The 15,637-nt window shown below is 43.8% G+C and overlaps 2 protein-coding genes and 1 non-coding gene across 3 annotated transcripts in view; 1 reads left to right on the top strand and 2 right to left on the bottom strand.

Moving 5' to 3' along the window:
- Window positions 1-627: 627 nt before the first annotated feature.
- Window positions 628-13,326, bottom strand: NOA1 (nitric oxide associated 1). Its single transcript, XM_070396080.1, has 7 exons — window positions 12,178-13,326; window positions 10,926-11,090; window positions 9,809-10,014; window positions 6,396-6,527; window positions 5,168-5,284; window positions 1,697-1,817; window positions 628-1,024 (listed from the first exon to the last, which is right to left on the bottom strand). The coding sequence occupies exons 1-7, from the start codon at window positions 13,298-13,300 to the stop codon at window positions 822-824; spliced, it is 2,067 nt and encodes a 688-aa protein (XP_070252181.1). The 5' UTR covers window positions 13,301-13,326; the 3' UTR covers window positions 628-821.
- On the bottom strand, window positions 1,052-1,220 carry LOC139001211 (U1 spliceosomal RNA). Its single transcript, XR_011469916.1, has one exon. It is a non-coding gene; the product is annotated as a U1 spliceosomal RNA (small nuclear RNA).
- Window positions 13,327-13,964: 638 nt separating the features above from the next.
- The window catches only part of POLR2B (RNA polymerase II subunit B), a 49,128-nt gene continuing 47,455 nt past the window's right edge, over window positions 13,965-15,637 (top strand). The window contains exon 1 of the mRNA XM_070396069.1: window positions 13,965-14,094. Within this exon, the coding sequence (XP_070252170.1) occupies window positions 14,076-14,094 (19 nt within the window). The 5' untranslated portion in view covers window positions 13,965-14,075. The remainder of the gene's footprint in view (window positions 14,095-15,637) is intronic.

Below are 15,637 nucleotides of genomic sequence, written 5' to 3'. Positions count from 1 at the left end.
ATTGTATTTAGCTAGGAATAATAAAAGGTATAAACTTCTGATTAATGTAATGTTATACAGTATACACAAATGTTAAAATGGTTACATTCTCTGCTAGAAAGATATAACTTGAATCCGTCTGTACCTAAGATTTTTCAGACACTTTTAACTCATGTCAGGTAAACTTCTGCTTGTTCTCCAGTGTCCATTCTCCCCTTCAGTAATAAAAATCTGAAATGGTCCCTATTACCCTCTACGTCCCAGCTCTCTTGTGGATGGGTATGGCAAGGTGACTGTTGACCCACCGATGGATTGTGTGAAATGATGGATGCAACTTCCAGGTCTTGCCCGCTTGTTTTAAGCAGGGAAGCTGCCGGCTCTTCATCTCTGTCCCTCTTCCCTCTCACTGGAAAAGGATGGCCACTTGAACAAACACCAGAGACCTACAGATGGAAGCCACGGAGTATTCCACCAGTTGGATCCTTGGATGACTACAAGGTGCAGAGCCACCTACTCACTTCTATCTTACTTTGGAGAAATTGATTTTCTGCCACTTTTTCATATGCCAATTGCTAAGTTGAACTCTCATTCAGACTCCAAATAAGGAATGACATCTGGTGTCAATAAAAAAACAGTAGTGAGAGAAACTTGAATGTAGCAGAACTCCTTTTTAGGCATATTTGGGTCACACATGCATACACACACCCTACAAAAAAAACAACTTATAGTTACAAACTCAATACAAATAGGCACAGTTCTGAGTAGTTAAAAGGGTGGGCACAGGGGAGCTTGATTATAGCTACACAGTTAATACCAGCGCGAGCAAAGCCAACTCCATATTTTCATCTGTTTTTCTTCTTCTGCAGATTGCACACAAGGGAAGGAAGCTTCTTGGTTTTATAGGCCACAGTTCCTTTGATGCGCTCTCCTTTGATGTTAACGATATGTGGCAAGAGAGGTGGCCGGACCGTCAGCACTGTTCCTTGAGGTGTATAGCCTCGGAGATGTAGTCTGTCTTTAAACTGAGGCGTTACTGCAACCCAACCTATGCAGGCACACAGCAGAACACAAAATGGTGTTGGCAACTATCTCCCCCCTGCCCCCCACTATCACAACTATGCAGTTGGGTTTCCCACATTTGGGGAAATCGCAGGGGTCGGCACATCCGGAGTGCAATGGATAATCCTCGCCCTGGGAAAACCACCTTTGTGATCATGGTGTCTCCCCTGCCAGGTATATTAACAACTACCTTATTGAAAACACTAAACTAGAGCTTAAAATGGAGCATGGAGGAGACTACTGTTCTTTCACGCTGTATTTTAAAAACGCATACCATGCATTTGTGAAAAGGTACAAATTTATTTTCGGGGGTTGCATTTTCTAGCATGTACCAGTAGAACAGTCACCTTATGTTAGTTAAGATACATTTCTAATAAAAAAGGCTACTTTATTCATCTTTTTAAAAAGTGCCTGGTGCCCTGGCCAGTGTGGCTCAGGTGGTTAGGCATCGTCCTGTGCATCAAAAGGTTGCCAGTTTGATTCTGGGTCAGGGAACATGCCTGGGTTTTGGGCAGATCCCCAGTAGGGGGCATGCAGGAAGCAGCTGATCCATGTTTCTCTTTCACATTAATGTTTCTTTCTCTTTCTCCCTCTCCCTTCCTCTCTCTCTCAAAAATCAATAAAACCATTAAAAAAAAAGTGCCTGGTATAAAATTACCTGCAGAAGAAAACTTGATGTCAGCCACTGCTTCAGGTTTCCCAAGTCCTTCTTCTAATGTAATGTCTTCAGCAACAAGAGGAGGAAATTCTGCCATTCGCTCTTTTCCACCCATTGGAACCTTTCATTGAGATAAAATGAAGATGTTTGGAAGTACAAATTAAATTCCCTATAACTCTAATATAAAGTAAAGCACTGATAAGGTAATTCTGTACATGATCAAGAATAAAATCCTTTAAACATTAATGGTTGAAAAAGCCCCAAATCACTTCTAGTCAAATGAAGAGCACAGGAAACCTATTGTTCCCAGTGCCAAAGGTCACATGTGGGTGGTGACTCCTGATAGCAGGATCTACTTTATTAGTTTACACTATTTTTACAGCCCTCTATACAGCTCTACAAAGAGTAATGTTGGGCAATTAAGGCAACATCTTTCCAAATACTTTAGCTCTTAGAGTCCTGGCTACCCACAAAGATTAATCCCTGCCTCATGACAAGTCAAGGGTACACATATAAGATTCAGCATCTATGCTTACAGATGTTTCCATGAATTGGAAGTGACTGGATAGTAATCTATATATATAAAAGCCTAAGTGACCAGCCAACCTGCCGACTGTCCGGTAGCTATGACACGCACTGACCACCAGGGGGCAGACGCTCAACGCAGGAGTGGAAACCAGGCATGGAAACATGGAACAGACAAATGAATCTCAGAGGGAAGGGGGTGAGGGGAGAGGGTGGGAAGAGATTAACCAAAGATCTTATGTGCATACTAGAGGCCTGGTGGGTCCCTCGGCCTATCCTGCGGGGATCGGGCTGAAACCGACTCTCTGACATCCCCCGATGGGTCCGGATTGCAAGAGGGTGCAGGCCAGGCCGAGGGACCCCACTGGTGCATGAATCCGTGTACCGGGCCTCTAGTTTATTAACGGATGTCTCTGTGTTTAGCACTAGGGAGATAAAGATAGATGTTACAGTATAGTCCCATCCCCCAAGGAAATCAGACGGTGGAAATAACAAGTAATCCAAGTGCAAGGTAAGAAATGTGGTGAGAGGCATATATTACGTATTATGTTTGTGGAGGCAGTACTGACATTTTGGGCCAGGTAATTCTGTGTTGTGAGGGGCTGTCCTGTGCACTGCAGAATGTTTAGCATCATCCTTGGCCTCTACCCACTTGATGCCAGTAGCACCCCCCAGTTTTGAGAAAATCTGTAACTTCTCTTCACTCAGCATTATCCAATGAAACTTTCTGCAATGATGTGACTACTGAGCAGTTGAAAAGTGGCTAGTGCAACTGAAGAACTAAATTTTAAATTTTATTTAATTAATTTAAATTTTTTTTTTAATTAAATCTTTATTGTTCAGATTATTACATTTGTTCCTCTTTTTTCCCCCCATAACTCCCCTCCTTCCAGCTCCCACCCCACCCTCCACCCTCACTCCCCACCCACTGTGTTCATCCATAGGTGCATGATTTTTGTCCAGTCACTTCCCGCATCTCCCACACCCCTTTTTCCCCCAAGAATAGTCAGTCTATTCCCTTTCTATGTCCCTGATTCTATTATAATCACCAGTTCATTCTGTACATCAGGTTATTTATTCACTTGATTCTTAGATTCATTTGTTGATAGATGCATGTTTGTTGTTCATAATTTGTATCTTTACCTTTTTCTTCTTCTTCCTCTTCTTAAAGGATACCTTTCAGCATTTCATATAATACTGGTTTGGCGGTGATGAACTCCTTTAGCTTTTCCTTATCTGTGAAGCTCTTTATCTGACCTTCAATTCTGAATGATAGCTTTGCTGGATAAAGTAATCTTGGTTGTAGGTTCTTGGTATTCAGCACTTTGAATATTTCTTGCCATTCCCTTCTGGCCTGCAAAGTTTCTGTTGAGAAATCAGCTGACAGTCGTATGGGTATTCCCTTGTAGGTAATTAAGCCTCTTTCTCTTGCTGCTTTTAAGATTTTCTCTTTGTCTTTTGCTCTTGGCATTTTAATGATGATGTGTCTTGGTGTGGTCCTCTTTGGATTCCTTTTGTTTGGGGTTCTCTGCGCTTCTTGGACCTGTAAATCCATTTCTTTCTCCAGATGGGGGAAGTTTTCTGCCATTATTTCTTGAAATAGGTTTTCAATATCTTGCTGTCTCTCATCTTCTGGCACTCCAATGACTCTGATATTAGACCGCTTAAAGCTGTCCCAGAGGCTCCTTACACTATCTTCACACTTTCGGATTCTTTTTTCATTTTGCTTTTCCAATTGGGTGTTTTTTGTCGAATCTTTGGTTTGATTATTGTACTCCTCTGGTCTGCTATTGGGTATAATATTCTTTATTTCAGTCCGTGTATGCTTACTTTCTAATTTCTTTATCGTAGCATCGAGGGTCTCATTAGTTTTCGTGAGGCTCTGCACAAATTTATGGCAAGCCCTCAAAATTGCGATTCTTAGCTCCATATCCTCCATTTCTGTCATGTTTCTTTGTCTCCGCATCTTTTATGCTTTCTTGGTGCACCCCCTTGTGGTCTCTGTGCGCAGTCTTGTTCTAGCCAAGCCTTAATTGTTGTAGTTAACACTAGAGGGATTTGACCCCCAGGCCGGCTGGCTGTAGGAATCAGCTGTATGGAAAACGTCTGCCTTCTGGGGAGGCGCTAATCCAGCCTTTGCCTGAGGCGATCGGCAAATGGCTGTGCGCAGGCTTTGGGCAGGGCGGGATCAACAGGGCGGGCGGAGGGAGCAGTTATGGCCATGCTCAGTCCCGTTCCCAGAGGCTCTGCTTCTCAGAACCCCGGCAGCCACTGCAAACCTCGGAGAGAAAGCTGCCCTCAGGTTCCAACTGATGCCGGATAATCCCGCTTCTCCCGTTTGAGTCTGGGTCCCTAGAGACTTGCCCGGATCTGGAGCCCAGAGTCTGAGACTCACTCCCGACAGAAAACGACAACCGCGCCCTCAGCCACCAGCCCGCTTTGCGCGCGCACCTCGGTACCTTTGTATTTTCCACACTGCGCCGCCTCTGAGCCTCGATTTGCTGTTCTCTTTCCTTCTAGTTGTAGAGTCTCTCTTCAGCCAGCCTTCCTGTGGTTCTGGGTGATGTCCGTTCAGTCTTTTAGTTGTATTTTTGAAATGGTTGTTTGCGGCAGCGGTCTCCGGTGTTTACCTACGCCGCCATCTTGGTCTCCCCTCCTCTCTCATTCTAATTAATTTAAATTTAAGAGCCACATGTGGCTACCATATTGGACAGTGTAGTCTAGGGAAAACACAGCTCAGTAGCTATTCTAGGATCAGCCCAACATCCCTTTTCTTACAGGGCGCACTTCACTTCATAGCCAAATCCTCAAGGAGAACAAGGTGAGGAGAGAGCTAGCTGATGGTATAACAAAGATGGTTCTAACAAAGGCTTTCTTAGCAGAGCTGTGGGACTATCAAGGTGTATGCTAACCTAACCATGCAATCATCAGAGTGTGTCGCCTCACCTTGAGTAATATATCACCTGCGTGCTTCTGATATATAGTGTCTGCCTTCTCCAAGGAGGTAATGTGCACAGGAAGGAAGTTGGAAGCCACTACTGTAAACCAAGCTGACAGACTTCCCTTAAGAAAGAAAGAAGTTATTTTACACAATGAAAAACTTGCAAAAACAGCAAAAGGCACAATTAAAAAACAACAACACAGCTCCCTTACAAGTACTGGTATTTAAACTATATTAATGCCTAAGAATAAGGGTACAATGTGGCAGAAGCTGTGCATTTCAACAATTGATGTAAAACTATAATTCCTTCTCATAGGCTTATTGATAATTGTTTAAAGAAATGGTAATTTTATTAAAAACAAAGGGGAATACTGTCTTCTTCAACTGTCCCTGTTTAAAAAATTAACTTTCTGTGAGCTTCAAAGAAATATATTCGGGTTTTAAGTGTGTAAAGATAAATTTCCAACAAATTATGAACAAACACCAAACCCAAGAAAGGTACTAAAGCAATGGCCTGCAAGTTGCAAAATGTGTTGTTGAACATATCCATGTTTCACTTTCCTTGTTCGGGGAGCACTTCTATAGATACTCTAAAATCCCCAGAATGATGCTATGAAAACCCAAACAAAACCATATATAAAAGCATACATAACATGGGACATAAAGAATTGTGGAATTTATTTAATGCATATTAACCCTGTACTTACTTAAATGTTTGACCAATGATTTCCCTGTGAAACAATACCACAGGATAGGGCAGTATCTTTTCTTAATGCTAAGCTGTATGGGGCCTGAGCATCCTATTGAAGATACAGTTTTAAGCCCAACTACCATATTCCGCTCCCCCCCCCCCCCCCCCCATTAATTTTACCAAGTTTTTAGAATGGGCATTTAAAAAAAAGAGAATAGTATATCAATGCCCCACATAGTCATGATCAGCATTTTGTCAGTCTTGTTCATAAATCTGCTTCCTTGAAATAAATCTGAAAACTGTCACATTTTTTTTTTATTGATTTCAAAGAGGGAAAGGGAGAAAGAGATAGAAACATCAATGATGAGGGAGAATCATTGATTGGCTGCCCATGCCCCACACTGGGGACCAAGCCCACAACCCAGGCATGTGCCCTGACCGGGAATCGAACCATGACCACCAGGTTCATAGGTCGACGCTCAACCACTGAGCCACACCAGCTAGGGACTAAGTAACTTTTTGATGATACAGACTTCCCTTACCTGCAGAAAATCTATGCGTCCTAAGGCACCCAAAAATAGAACCATTCCAGGTTTAAGCACAAAAGTTCTTGGAATAATGGAGTGTGTTGGCAAGACAATATTCACTTCTTTTTCTGTTAGAAGTTTTAAAATCTGTGAAGTAAAGGGTAGATATTTTGAAAGAATTACTTTTATTGAAAATATATGATTTACCTAAGAGATAAACAGTGATGCAAAAAAATATTCCAGACTTCACACTAAACCAAAGTATGTCATAATTTGCTGCACATAAAATTTATTCATTCTCTCCATCAAAATGAATCAATTTACTAATGGCTCTACTCTTGTTTCACAACTTAATCTTGAGTAATGACAAAATAAATTTACGAGTGTGCGATTTTCTTTCTTATGTCAGTAGAATCCCCCTAATGTCAAAATTGGCATGAACTGAAAACAGTGATGATTCAATTCCAAAAGAGAATAAATGTTCTCACCATCAAGGCTTATAGGGAGCAGCAGTTTTCAGCTAAAGGTAAGGTAATAAGTTATCTTATGTCCCAGTGGCAAGTATGTGCGAATTAAATGCAAAATGATCACAGCATTTTAGGAACAGGTAAAGAGCTTGAACAAACTCTTCCTAAATTCTGGTCTTTAGTTTCCTTATTTACCCCAAATACTCAGCAAAAAGTGGCTTCTAAGGATGAAGAGTTCCTTAATAGACCAGAGAAAACAGAAAAAGAAAGCCAGGAAGTACAATATCCTAGTAAGATTTAAGGAACCAAAATTTGATTTAACAAGAAAAAGAATAGGGAAGGTAAAAAAAATGGGATAAAAGAAAACTTTTGTGAACTTGCTTAAAAAAATAGAAAATATGTGATACCACCCTGGCTAGATGGCTCAGTGGTTGAGCATTGACCTTTGAACCAGGAGGTCATGGTTCAATTTCCAGTCAGGGCACATATCTGGGTTGTGGGCTCGGGGCCCAGTATGGGGTATGCAGGAGGCTTCCGATCAGTGATTCTCTCTCATCATTGATGTTTCCATCTCCCTGTCCTTTCCTCTCTCTCTCAACTAAAAAAAAAAAAAAAAAAAAAAGCCACCTGCAATAAAGAAACCTTTAAACACTTTTTAGACCCTAAGATTTCCATAAGACTTCCATTTCACAACAGAATTTCTTGGTTCGCTTTGAGGAACTGATTTAAGGCATCAAATAAATTAATCAATAAACTGACACTAGAAGCAAAGTACCTTAAACACCTTAAAGACCCTTTATATCTCAACACTTAAGGGTCTTATTCTGCTGGCCTGAAATTTAGCAAATTCTTGCCTTTCTGACTATTTGACAAGATGTGTATATGACTAAAGTAACCGCTATCCATGACCTGATTATAAAAGGGAAACATGAGTTGAAGTTAAAGTGATAATACCATTCTGAGAATGAAACTCTTAAGTAATCCTGATGAGGCAAAGGAAGGAAAAGTACCTAAGAAACCAATGTTGTTTCACAGGGAGATACAGAGATAATTAGGTGAATTAGATACTGGTCAGTAACCAGATTCAAAGGAAGCTGATTAATAGATCTGCAGTAAGGCTGTATCCTGGCTGTACACTTGAGTCAATGAATGGATGATGATCATTCATGATGATGATCAAAACTGCAAATAAATAAAAAATTGTGAGACTTAAAAAGTATGTAGGATATAGGTTGAATTTAATGAGATAGGATCAAAGCTGCCCAGGAGATACTGTAGTTGAATTAAAAAGATGTACAAGGGGCCCTAGCCAGTTTGCCTCAGTGGATGGAGCATGGGCCTGCAGACCAAAGGGTCCCAGGTTTGATTACACTCAAGGGAAAGTACCCTGGTTGCAGGCGCCTCCCTGGCCCAGACCCTGGTTGGGCATGTGCAGGAGGCAACCAATTGATGTGTTTCTCTCACATCCATAGCTCTCTTTCTTTCCCTTTATTTTCCACTCCCTCTAAAAAAAAAAAAAAAAAAAAATCAATGGGGAAAAAAAATGTACAAGGGCCAGACAGGTAACGTTAATCCTGTTCTAAATTATGCCGAAATGAGGGCACTCATACAAGAAATTCCATTCTTTTTATTTTTTACATCTTCACCTGAGATGTTTATTGACTTGAGAGAGGAAGGGGGGCAGAGAGAGAGAAAATATTGATGGGTTGCCTTCCATAGGCACCCTGACCAGGGATAGAACTTGCAACCTTTTTGGTGTATGGGACGAGGCTCCAACCAACTGAGCCACCTGGCCAGGGCAAGAGAAATTTCATTCTTAGTGTCATAATCTTAACAACAAAAACAAATTAGAAAACATTCTGAAAGGGGCCTGGTTGATGAATAGCTTATCTCTCAGAGAGAACACATGTAGAAAATAAGGTCAAGTAATCTGGATTATGTCAGCATAGAAAATATTCAATGTTTGTTGGATGAACTAATGAAAGAATAGGGGGAGGAAGAAATAGGACATTATACTTTGACATATTTCAAAGCTTTGAGGAACAATGGGTACAAGTTATAGGAAGACTGTTCAGCTCAATACAAAGAGCAGGTCAAAATCACACAGGTTACCCTGGGCAGCAAGGTGACATTGCTTCAGCTGATGAGGAGTCACTCCTCACTTCAGTTCAAGCTGGGTGCCCTCTGATGGATGTGTTATAGAGGCACTTCAAGCAATGAATGGGTGGCTGGACTGTAATAATATTTGTAATTTCTTCCAACCTCAAAATCTAAGATTCTATACATGTCTCCCTAACTAGGGTAACAAGCACAATAACACAAGTAGGGTGTCAGCAGTGAAGCCCAACAAATTAAATATAGAACTTGATGGCATATAGTTTCATCCCTGAACCATTTCTATGAATGAATCAGAACTGAGTCTATCATGAAAGTATATCTCCTTTTTTGTGTTCTACTAAGACAGTACTCATGCAATTGAAAGTTAACGTTCCTACAGTCCAAGTGCCCAGTAGTTGATGAGTGGATAAAAAAGCTGTGGTACATTTACACCATGGCATACTACGTGGTTGTAAGAAAGAAGGAACTCTTATCCTTCGTGACAGCATGGATGGACCTGGAGATTATTATGCTAAGTGAAATAAGCCATTTAGAGAAGGACAAATATCACCTGATGGCACTTAAATGTAGAATCAAAAGAACAATATAGGACCAGAGGCATAATTAAATAGAATAGACTGACAGATCTCAGAGGGGAGGATGGGAAGAAAGCAACCAAAGAATATATATGCATATATGCATAACCCATGGACACAAACAATAATATGGTGAAGGCTTAATGGGAAGGGGGGTGGGGCAGGGTGGAGGGAGGGAAAGGGTGGAGAAATTGGGGGACATCTGTAACAATCAACAGTAAGAGAAAGAAAAGAAAATTAATGTTTTTAAAACACATCAAATACATACACAATTTTCCTTTGTAATTCCAGGGGTGTCATAAAACCAGTGGGCATCTTTCACATCTTCTGGGGTCAGTTCTACTTTTTTGGTGGATTTATCTGTAACCATAACAGGTTCATTTCCCATGTCATAGGCAAGTGAATCAGCATCAAACTCAAAGGCAGCTTCATTCTTTTGTTCTTCTGAATACAAGAATGTTCTTCCAACTCTTCCTAGAATAAGTTATATTGGAATAATTAGTTACTCCTTTAAAGCCTTTGATTCCAGACAGATAATTCTTATGTTTGCATCAAACAAGTTACTAAAACTATGAGCTATAAAAGTGAGACTACAATGATATATAGCTTTGATTTTCTTAAAAAGGCAGTGGGGGCATGGGAGGTAGAGACATAGAAGCATCGAACACTGTCCAATGGGACGGTGGAGGGGGGCGGGGAGTTAAGAGATCAACCAAAGGACTTGTATGCATGCATATAAGCATAACCTATGGACACAGACAGTAGGGAGGTGAGGGCTTGTGTGGGGGCTGGGAATGGCTGGGGAGAGGTCAATGGGGGAAAAAAGGAGACATATGTAATACTAAATAATAAAGAATTAAAAAAAAAATCATCAGGCCCTAGCCGGTTTGGCTCACTGGATAGAGCGTTGGCCTGTGGACCAAAGGGTCCTCAGCTCGATTCCGGTCAAGGGCATGTACCTTGGTTGGGGTCATGCAGGAGGCAATCAATTGATGTGTTTCTCTCACATCAATGTTTCTCTCAGTCTTTCCCTCTCTCTTCTACTCTCCCTAAAAGTCAATGGAAAAATATCCTCGGGTGAGGATTAACAACAACAACAGCAGCAGGAGTCACACTCTTGCATTGATCAAGTGTGTGCCTGGCTGTGTACATCGCGTATGAGGGAAATTACTGTAAATCAAACTGTTTTTAGTAAATGAAGGTTGAAAAGAGACACCAAGGAAAGGGAGCATCTATTTTACAGCTGCTGCATGGAGTCAACAACTGTACTGTTCTGCACGGAGGGGCTGTATCTTAGTGGAAATGCTTTTACTGCTGTATTTCAGGTTGCTCAACAAAGAATATTAGCATAGACCACACAAGAGTTTCTTGTAGAAGATGCTTACCTACTACATAACCATGCTTTTTTAAGAGATTAAGTTGTTTTCTTTCTAGCTGACTAAGATCTTCTTCAGCTTCAGTTGCATATTTTTTCAGCCTTTTCCCCCTTTCAAACATTCTGTAAGGAGTTGGGTTGCAAATAGGAAACTTCAGAAGGTTTAGTGTGGTACCTGAAATACCAAAAAATATATTTTAATAAAACTGCACAAGGAAATATGGGGCAGAAAAATAACATCTCTGAGGAGCTACACACTGAATTGGGTACTGTGTTTTATTTCACTGAACTTCATGACAAAATTATTCTTACTTTATAGACGAGGAAATAGGTTCAGAGACTGGCTTACAGGCTCAACCAGGATGTGAATCCCAAATCTGCAGATCTGATTTCTTTTCATTTTCACATACTACCATCTTACATAAAAGCACTTCTGTGAATAGTTCAGCCCAAGTCCACAACAGGTAAGTTAAACACTGATTTCAAAGGAACAAATGAGGCAGTTTTGTCAAATGTTAAATACAAACAGGGTCATAAAAGGACCCATTTTGTAATTACAGAAGTTTGTTAAAACCATAAAATCGAGCCCTATCCAGTTTGGGTCAGTGGATGGAGCATTGGTCCATGGACTGAAGCGTCCCAGGTTCAATTCTGGTCAAGGGCATGTACCTCAGGTTGCAGGCTCAATCCCCAGTCTCAGGTCTGGGCTCATGCGGGAGGCAACCAATCAATGTTTCTCTCACAGTGATGTTTCTCTCTCTCTCCCCCCTCCCTTCCACTCTCTCTAAAAATCAATGGAAAAATATCCTCGGGTGAGGATTAACAAAACGAACACACCACAAAATGGACATTTCTTTCAACAAAGCCACACGTCATACTGCATTAGTGAATTATTCAACGGTTAAATGTGTAGAGTATACTGATCACACGAATAAACTCAAGATAGTGCAGGTAGGTTTAGAAAGTCCAAGGACTTCCATGTACACATCCAAAGTAAAGCTCCAAGGGAAACCTCAAGGAGAGCAGGGACTTTGCCGCCTGGTTTATCTCTAGTGCCTGGAACAGTGCCTGGAACATAGAAGAGCTCCATAGATATTTCTATTAGAAAATGACTGCAACTACTACATTTCCAAGCACTACGCTGACACAGAAGAGAGGTGTTATTAAAGTAGGGAGAGAATTATTAACGGGAAGGTACAGACAGTTCCTGGTGGACATTAAGCATCTCAGAAAACGCAGGGGGCGGACCCCCTAAAGCTCACCAGGCCAAGAGGAGATGGTGGCTCGGTCGATAGCCTCGGCGCCCTTGGCGATGCAGTAATCCGACTCCAGGAGCGTGTTGAACAGAGTAGACTTGCCCGCGTTGGTGGCGCCCACCAGGTAGACGTCGCCGCGGTAGCGCCAGGAGCGCTGCAGGGCGGAGATGAGCTCTTCCACTCCGTACCCGGTCTTGGCGCTGATCAGCCGCACGTCCCTGAGGACAGTACGGGACTTGGCCGAAGGACTCGAATTCTCTTCCCCACCAGGTGGCCCGCCCCGGCCGGGGGCCCGCTGGAGCCCGGCGCGGGCACAGTCGTCCCACAGACGCTCGCGGAGCCGCTGCAGGTAGCCGGGGGCGTCCTGGGGCAGCAGGTCCACCTTGTTCCCCAGCACGATCAGCTGCTTGGCGCCGACCAGCGCGGGCAGGTCGGGCAGCAGGGCATCGGGCAGATCGAGCAAGTCCACCATGTACAGCACCAGGGCGGGCCCGGGCTGCCGCAGCGCGGTGCTCACCAACTGCAGGTACTGCTCGCGGCTCACCTGCAGGCGCAGGGCGCGCCGGTGGTGCACCAGCAGCCAGCAGCGCTGGCACACGGTCCGCGCCAGCCCGTCGGCCTGCGCCCTCGCGCTCAGGAACTTCTCGCTGGGCAGGTAGCCAGGCAAGCCGGGGTCCTGGCAGTGCAGCTCCGCCCCGCAGCCGGAGCAGTTCAGGCCGCTGGACGGCACGGTCGGGTCCGGGTGCCCGACGACCGGGTGCGCCCGGAGTCTGGCGCGGAGCTTCTGCTGCCGCCGCTCCTCCCGCCGCTGTAGCTTCTGTCGTTCCTCCTCTTCCTGACGCTGATGCAGCTGCCGCAGCTGCCCTTCCACGGTCGGAGCGGGCTCCGGCTCCGGGACGTATTCGGGGAACAGAAAATGCTCCTCCATGTCATCCCTTTCTTCGTGACCCGCAGTCGCCGTCGGGCCACGAGAAAGCCCCTGTCGCAGGCCCGATGCGTGCTGGGAGGAGGTGGCGGCCGCGCATCTCCTCTCCAGGAGCGGCTCCCGGAGGCCATGGCGCGCTGCGGTGGAAGCTAATCCCCGAAGTAAGGGCCAGAGCAGTCTGCGGGTGAGGCGTGCAGGCAGCATGGGGAACGTGGCCGCCGAACTAAGAGGCGGAGCCAAGTGCGCGCACGCGCACTGAACCCAAGAGGCGCGCGCGCGTGAATGCTGACTAAAGCCCGGGACTACCACACGCTGTCATTAGTCAGCCGCCGCACTTCACTCCTCCTCCTGCTCCTAATCCCGTTAATTCTCGCCATCAAGGCTCCGAGGCTCGAGAGCCCGCTTAAAGCTGCGACAAAGGTTCCAGGATCTAGATTGTGCTCGCCGGGCTAAAGAGGCTAGTGAAGGTTTTGTCACTTTCAGGCTTCCTCAACGCGCCACTGCTGGCACAACCCGCCCATAGTCACGTTTTAAAAAGCATTGATTTTTGGCTTTAAAAGTGCAAAAACTAGAGCAATAAATGCCGCGGATTTACAGCGCAATTTAAACTGTTTATTAAATATTGGATTTCTTTTTTTGCAGGTGTCATTATTTGTGTAACAGCATTGAAAAACAAACAAAACCTTCATTGGCTGGATCCGATCCTCAGACTGTAGTTTCGGTCCCCGCAATCAGCCATAGGAGGCGTTGGCCCACAATCTGCGCCTGCGCATTTCTAACCGTTACCACGCTAGCCTACCATTCGCGCATGCGTGAACCTTACATTGGCTACGTAGGTGGCCTGTGGCGGAAGACGCAGAGTGTTCTGGGAACGCCGGATGCGGAAATCACTTTGTCTCTCGCTCCAGGTGCCGGTGGTTGCTTCGTGCATTTTTGTCTGTGATTTCCAGCGTTAGGAGTTCGGGGACCATTTGCCACAATGTATGACGCAGACGAGGGTAGGTGACCGCGGAGACACATCTAAGGGGGGAAACGTGGGGAGCTGGGCGAATTGAGGATTTGCAGAGTCCCCCCAAGCCGGCCACACAGGTGTCCCCGGTCTGGTTTTCCTCTTACCCCGGGTCGGGAACGAAGCCGGGATTGCCAGAGGCAGAGGGTGCAGGGAATGTAGCGTTAATGTTCCCGGTCAGGGCAACACTTGTTTTTTCACTACTTGCTTATTAATGAATCACACATACTACTTTCTCGTATTGAAATGGCGAGCAGAACCATAAAGTCAAAATCCGTTTTGACTTTGCAGTAAAGGGCTCTTTTTAAAATTTCCCTTAAGGCCAGAGTTAATGGATTAATTGAATACAGTAGTTGAATTTTTGACCGTCAACCTTTTCCAGACAACCTGTGCTCTGGGGGGTGGGGGTGGGGATGGGGGTGGGTGGAGGGGGGTCTAGTTTGGCATTCCTTCATGCTGTCATATGGCTAAGTAATTTGTCTTAAAAAATGGCCTTTAAATTTCCTCTTCCCACAAAAATGACACAGTTAACTGGGCCATATGTCTTTGTTTTTTCTTTTCACATATATTTGTCATGTCTAGTGTGTTTTCATGTGTATTTTTAAAACTCCCTCTTCCATTCTCCACAGCTACTATTTCAAACTTTGTTTTCTTCTGCCTCCCAATACTGTGGCCACTCCTCACATTTCTTCTTTACATATATATGTATATTTTTTATTATTGATTTTTTACAGAGAGGAAGGGAGAGAGAGAGAGATAGAAACATCGATGAGATGTGCCTGTAACCAAGGTACATGCCCCTGACCGGGATCGAACCGGGACCCTTGAGTCCGAAGGCCGAGCTCTATCCACTGAGCCAAACCGGTCAGGGCACTCACATTTCTTCTTATTCCCTCCACTACTTCATGGGGAAAACAGAAAGACAAAAGCTTAAACTCTACTGATTAAACTTCTGTCTCATTTATATCTGAGTCTAGAAATTTATTATCATTACGACGTTCTCCTTCTATCTCAATGGAAAAGAAATCCAGAAAAGACTTTTTAGCTTTCTTTTTTGAGTAGGTAATATATTCTTGTGTCTCACAAGCCAGAAAATATAAAAGTGTCAGGACTCTCTCTTGTCTACCACCTTCCAGTGTGAACCTCCCTCACAGTAGGTAGCCACTGTCCCTCGATTATTTTTTATGTTTTAAGATATATTTTTATTGATTTCAGAGAGGAAGGAAGGAAGAGAGAGATAGAAATATCAATGATGAGAGAGAACCACTGACTGACTGCTTCCTGCACACTCCCTACTGGGGATTGAGCCCTCAACCCAGCATGTGCCCTTGACCAGAATCAAACCCAGGACCCTTCAGTATGCAGGCCGACACGCTATCCACTGAGCCAAACTGGCTAGGTCTAGAAACTTTTTCTTATCCCCCTCTCCTTGTGTACCGTAGGGATCAGTAATATTAGTTTATTTAAGAATTTATTAAATAACTTTATTTTAGATATGTATTCAATTCTGAATCCAGATCTCAGAATATAAA

The sequence above is a fragment of the Myotis yumanensis genome, unplaced genomic scaffold, assembly GCF_028538775.1.
Source record: "Myotis yumanensis isolate MYYU_CA2020_CCGP unplaced genomic scaffold, mMyoYum1.0.hap1 SCAF_1, whole genome shotgun sequence".
NCBI lineage: Eukaryota > Metazoa > Chordata > Mammalia > Chiroptera > Vespertilionidae > Myotis > Myotis yumanensis.
The sequence above is the reverse complement of the archived record's forward strand: the minus strand, read 5'-3'. Positions and strand labels throughout refer to the sequence as shown.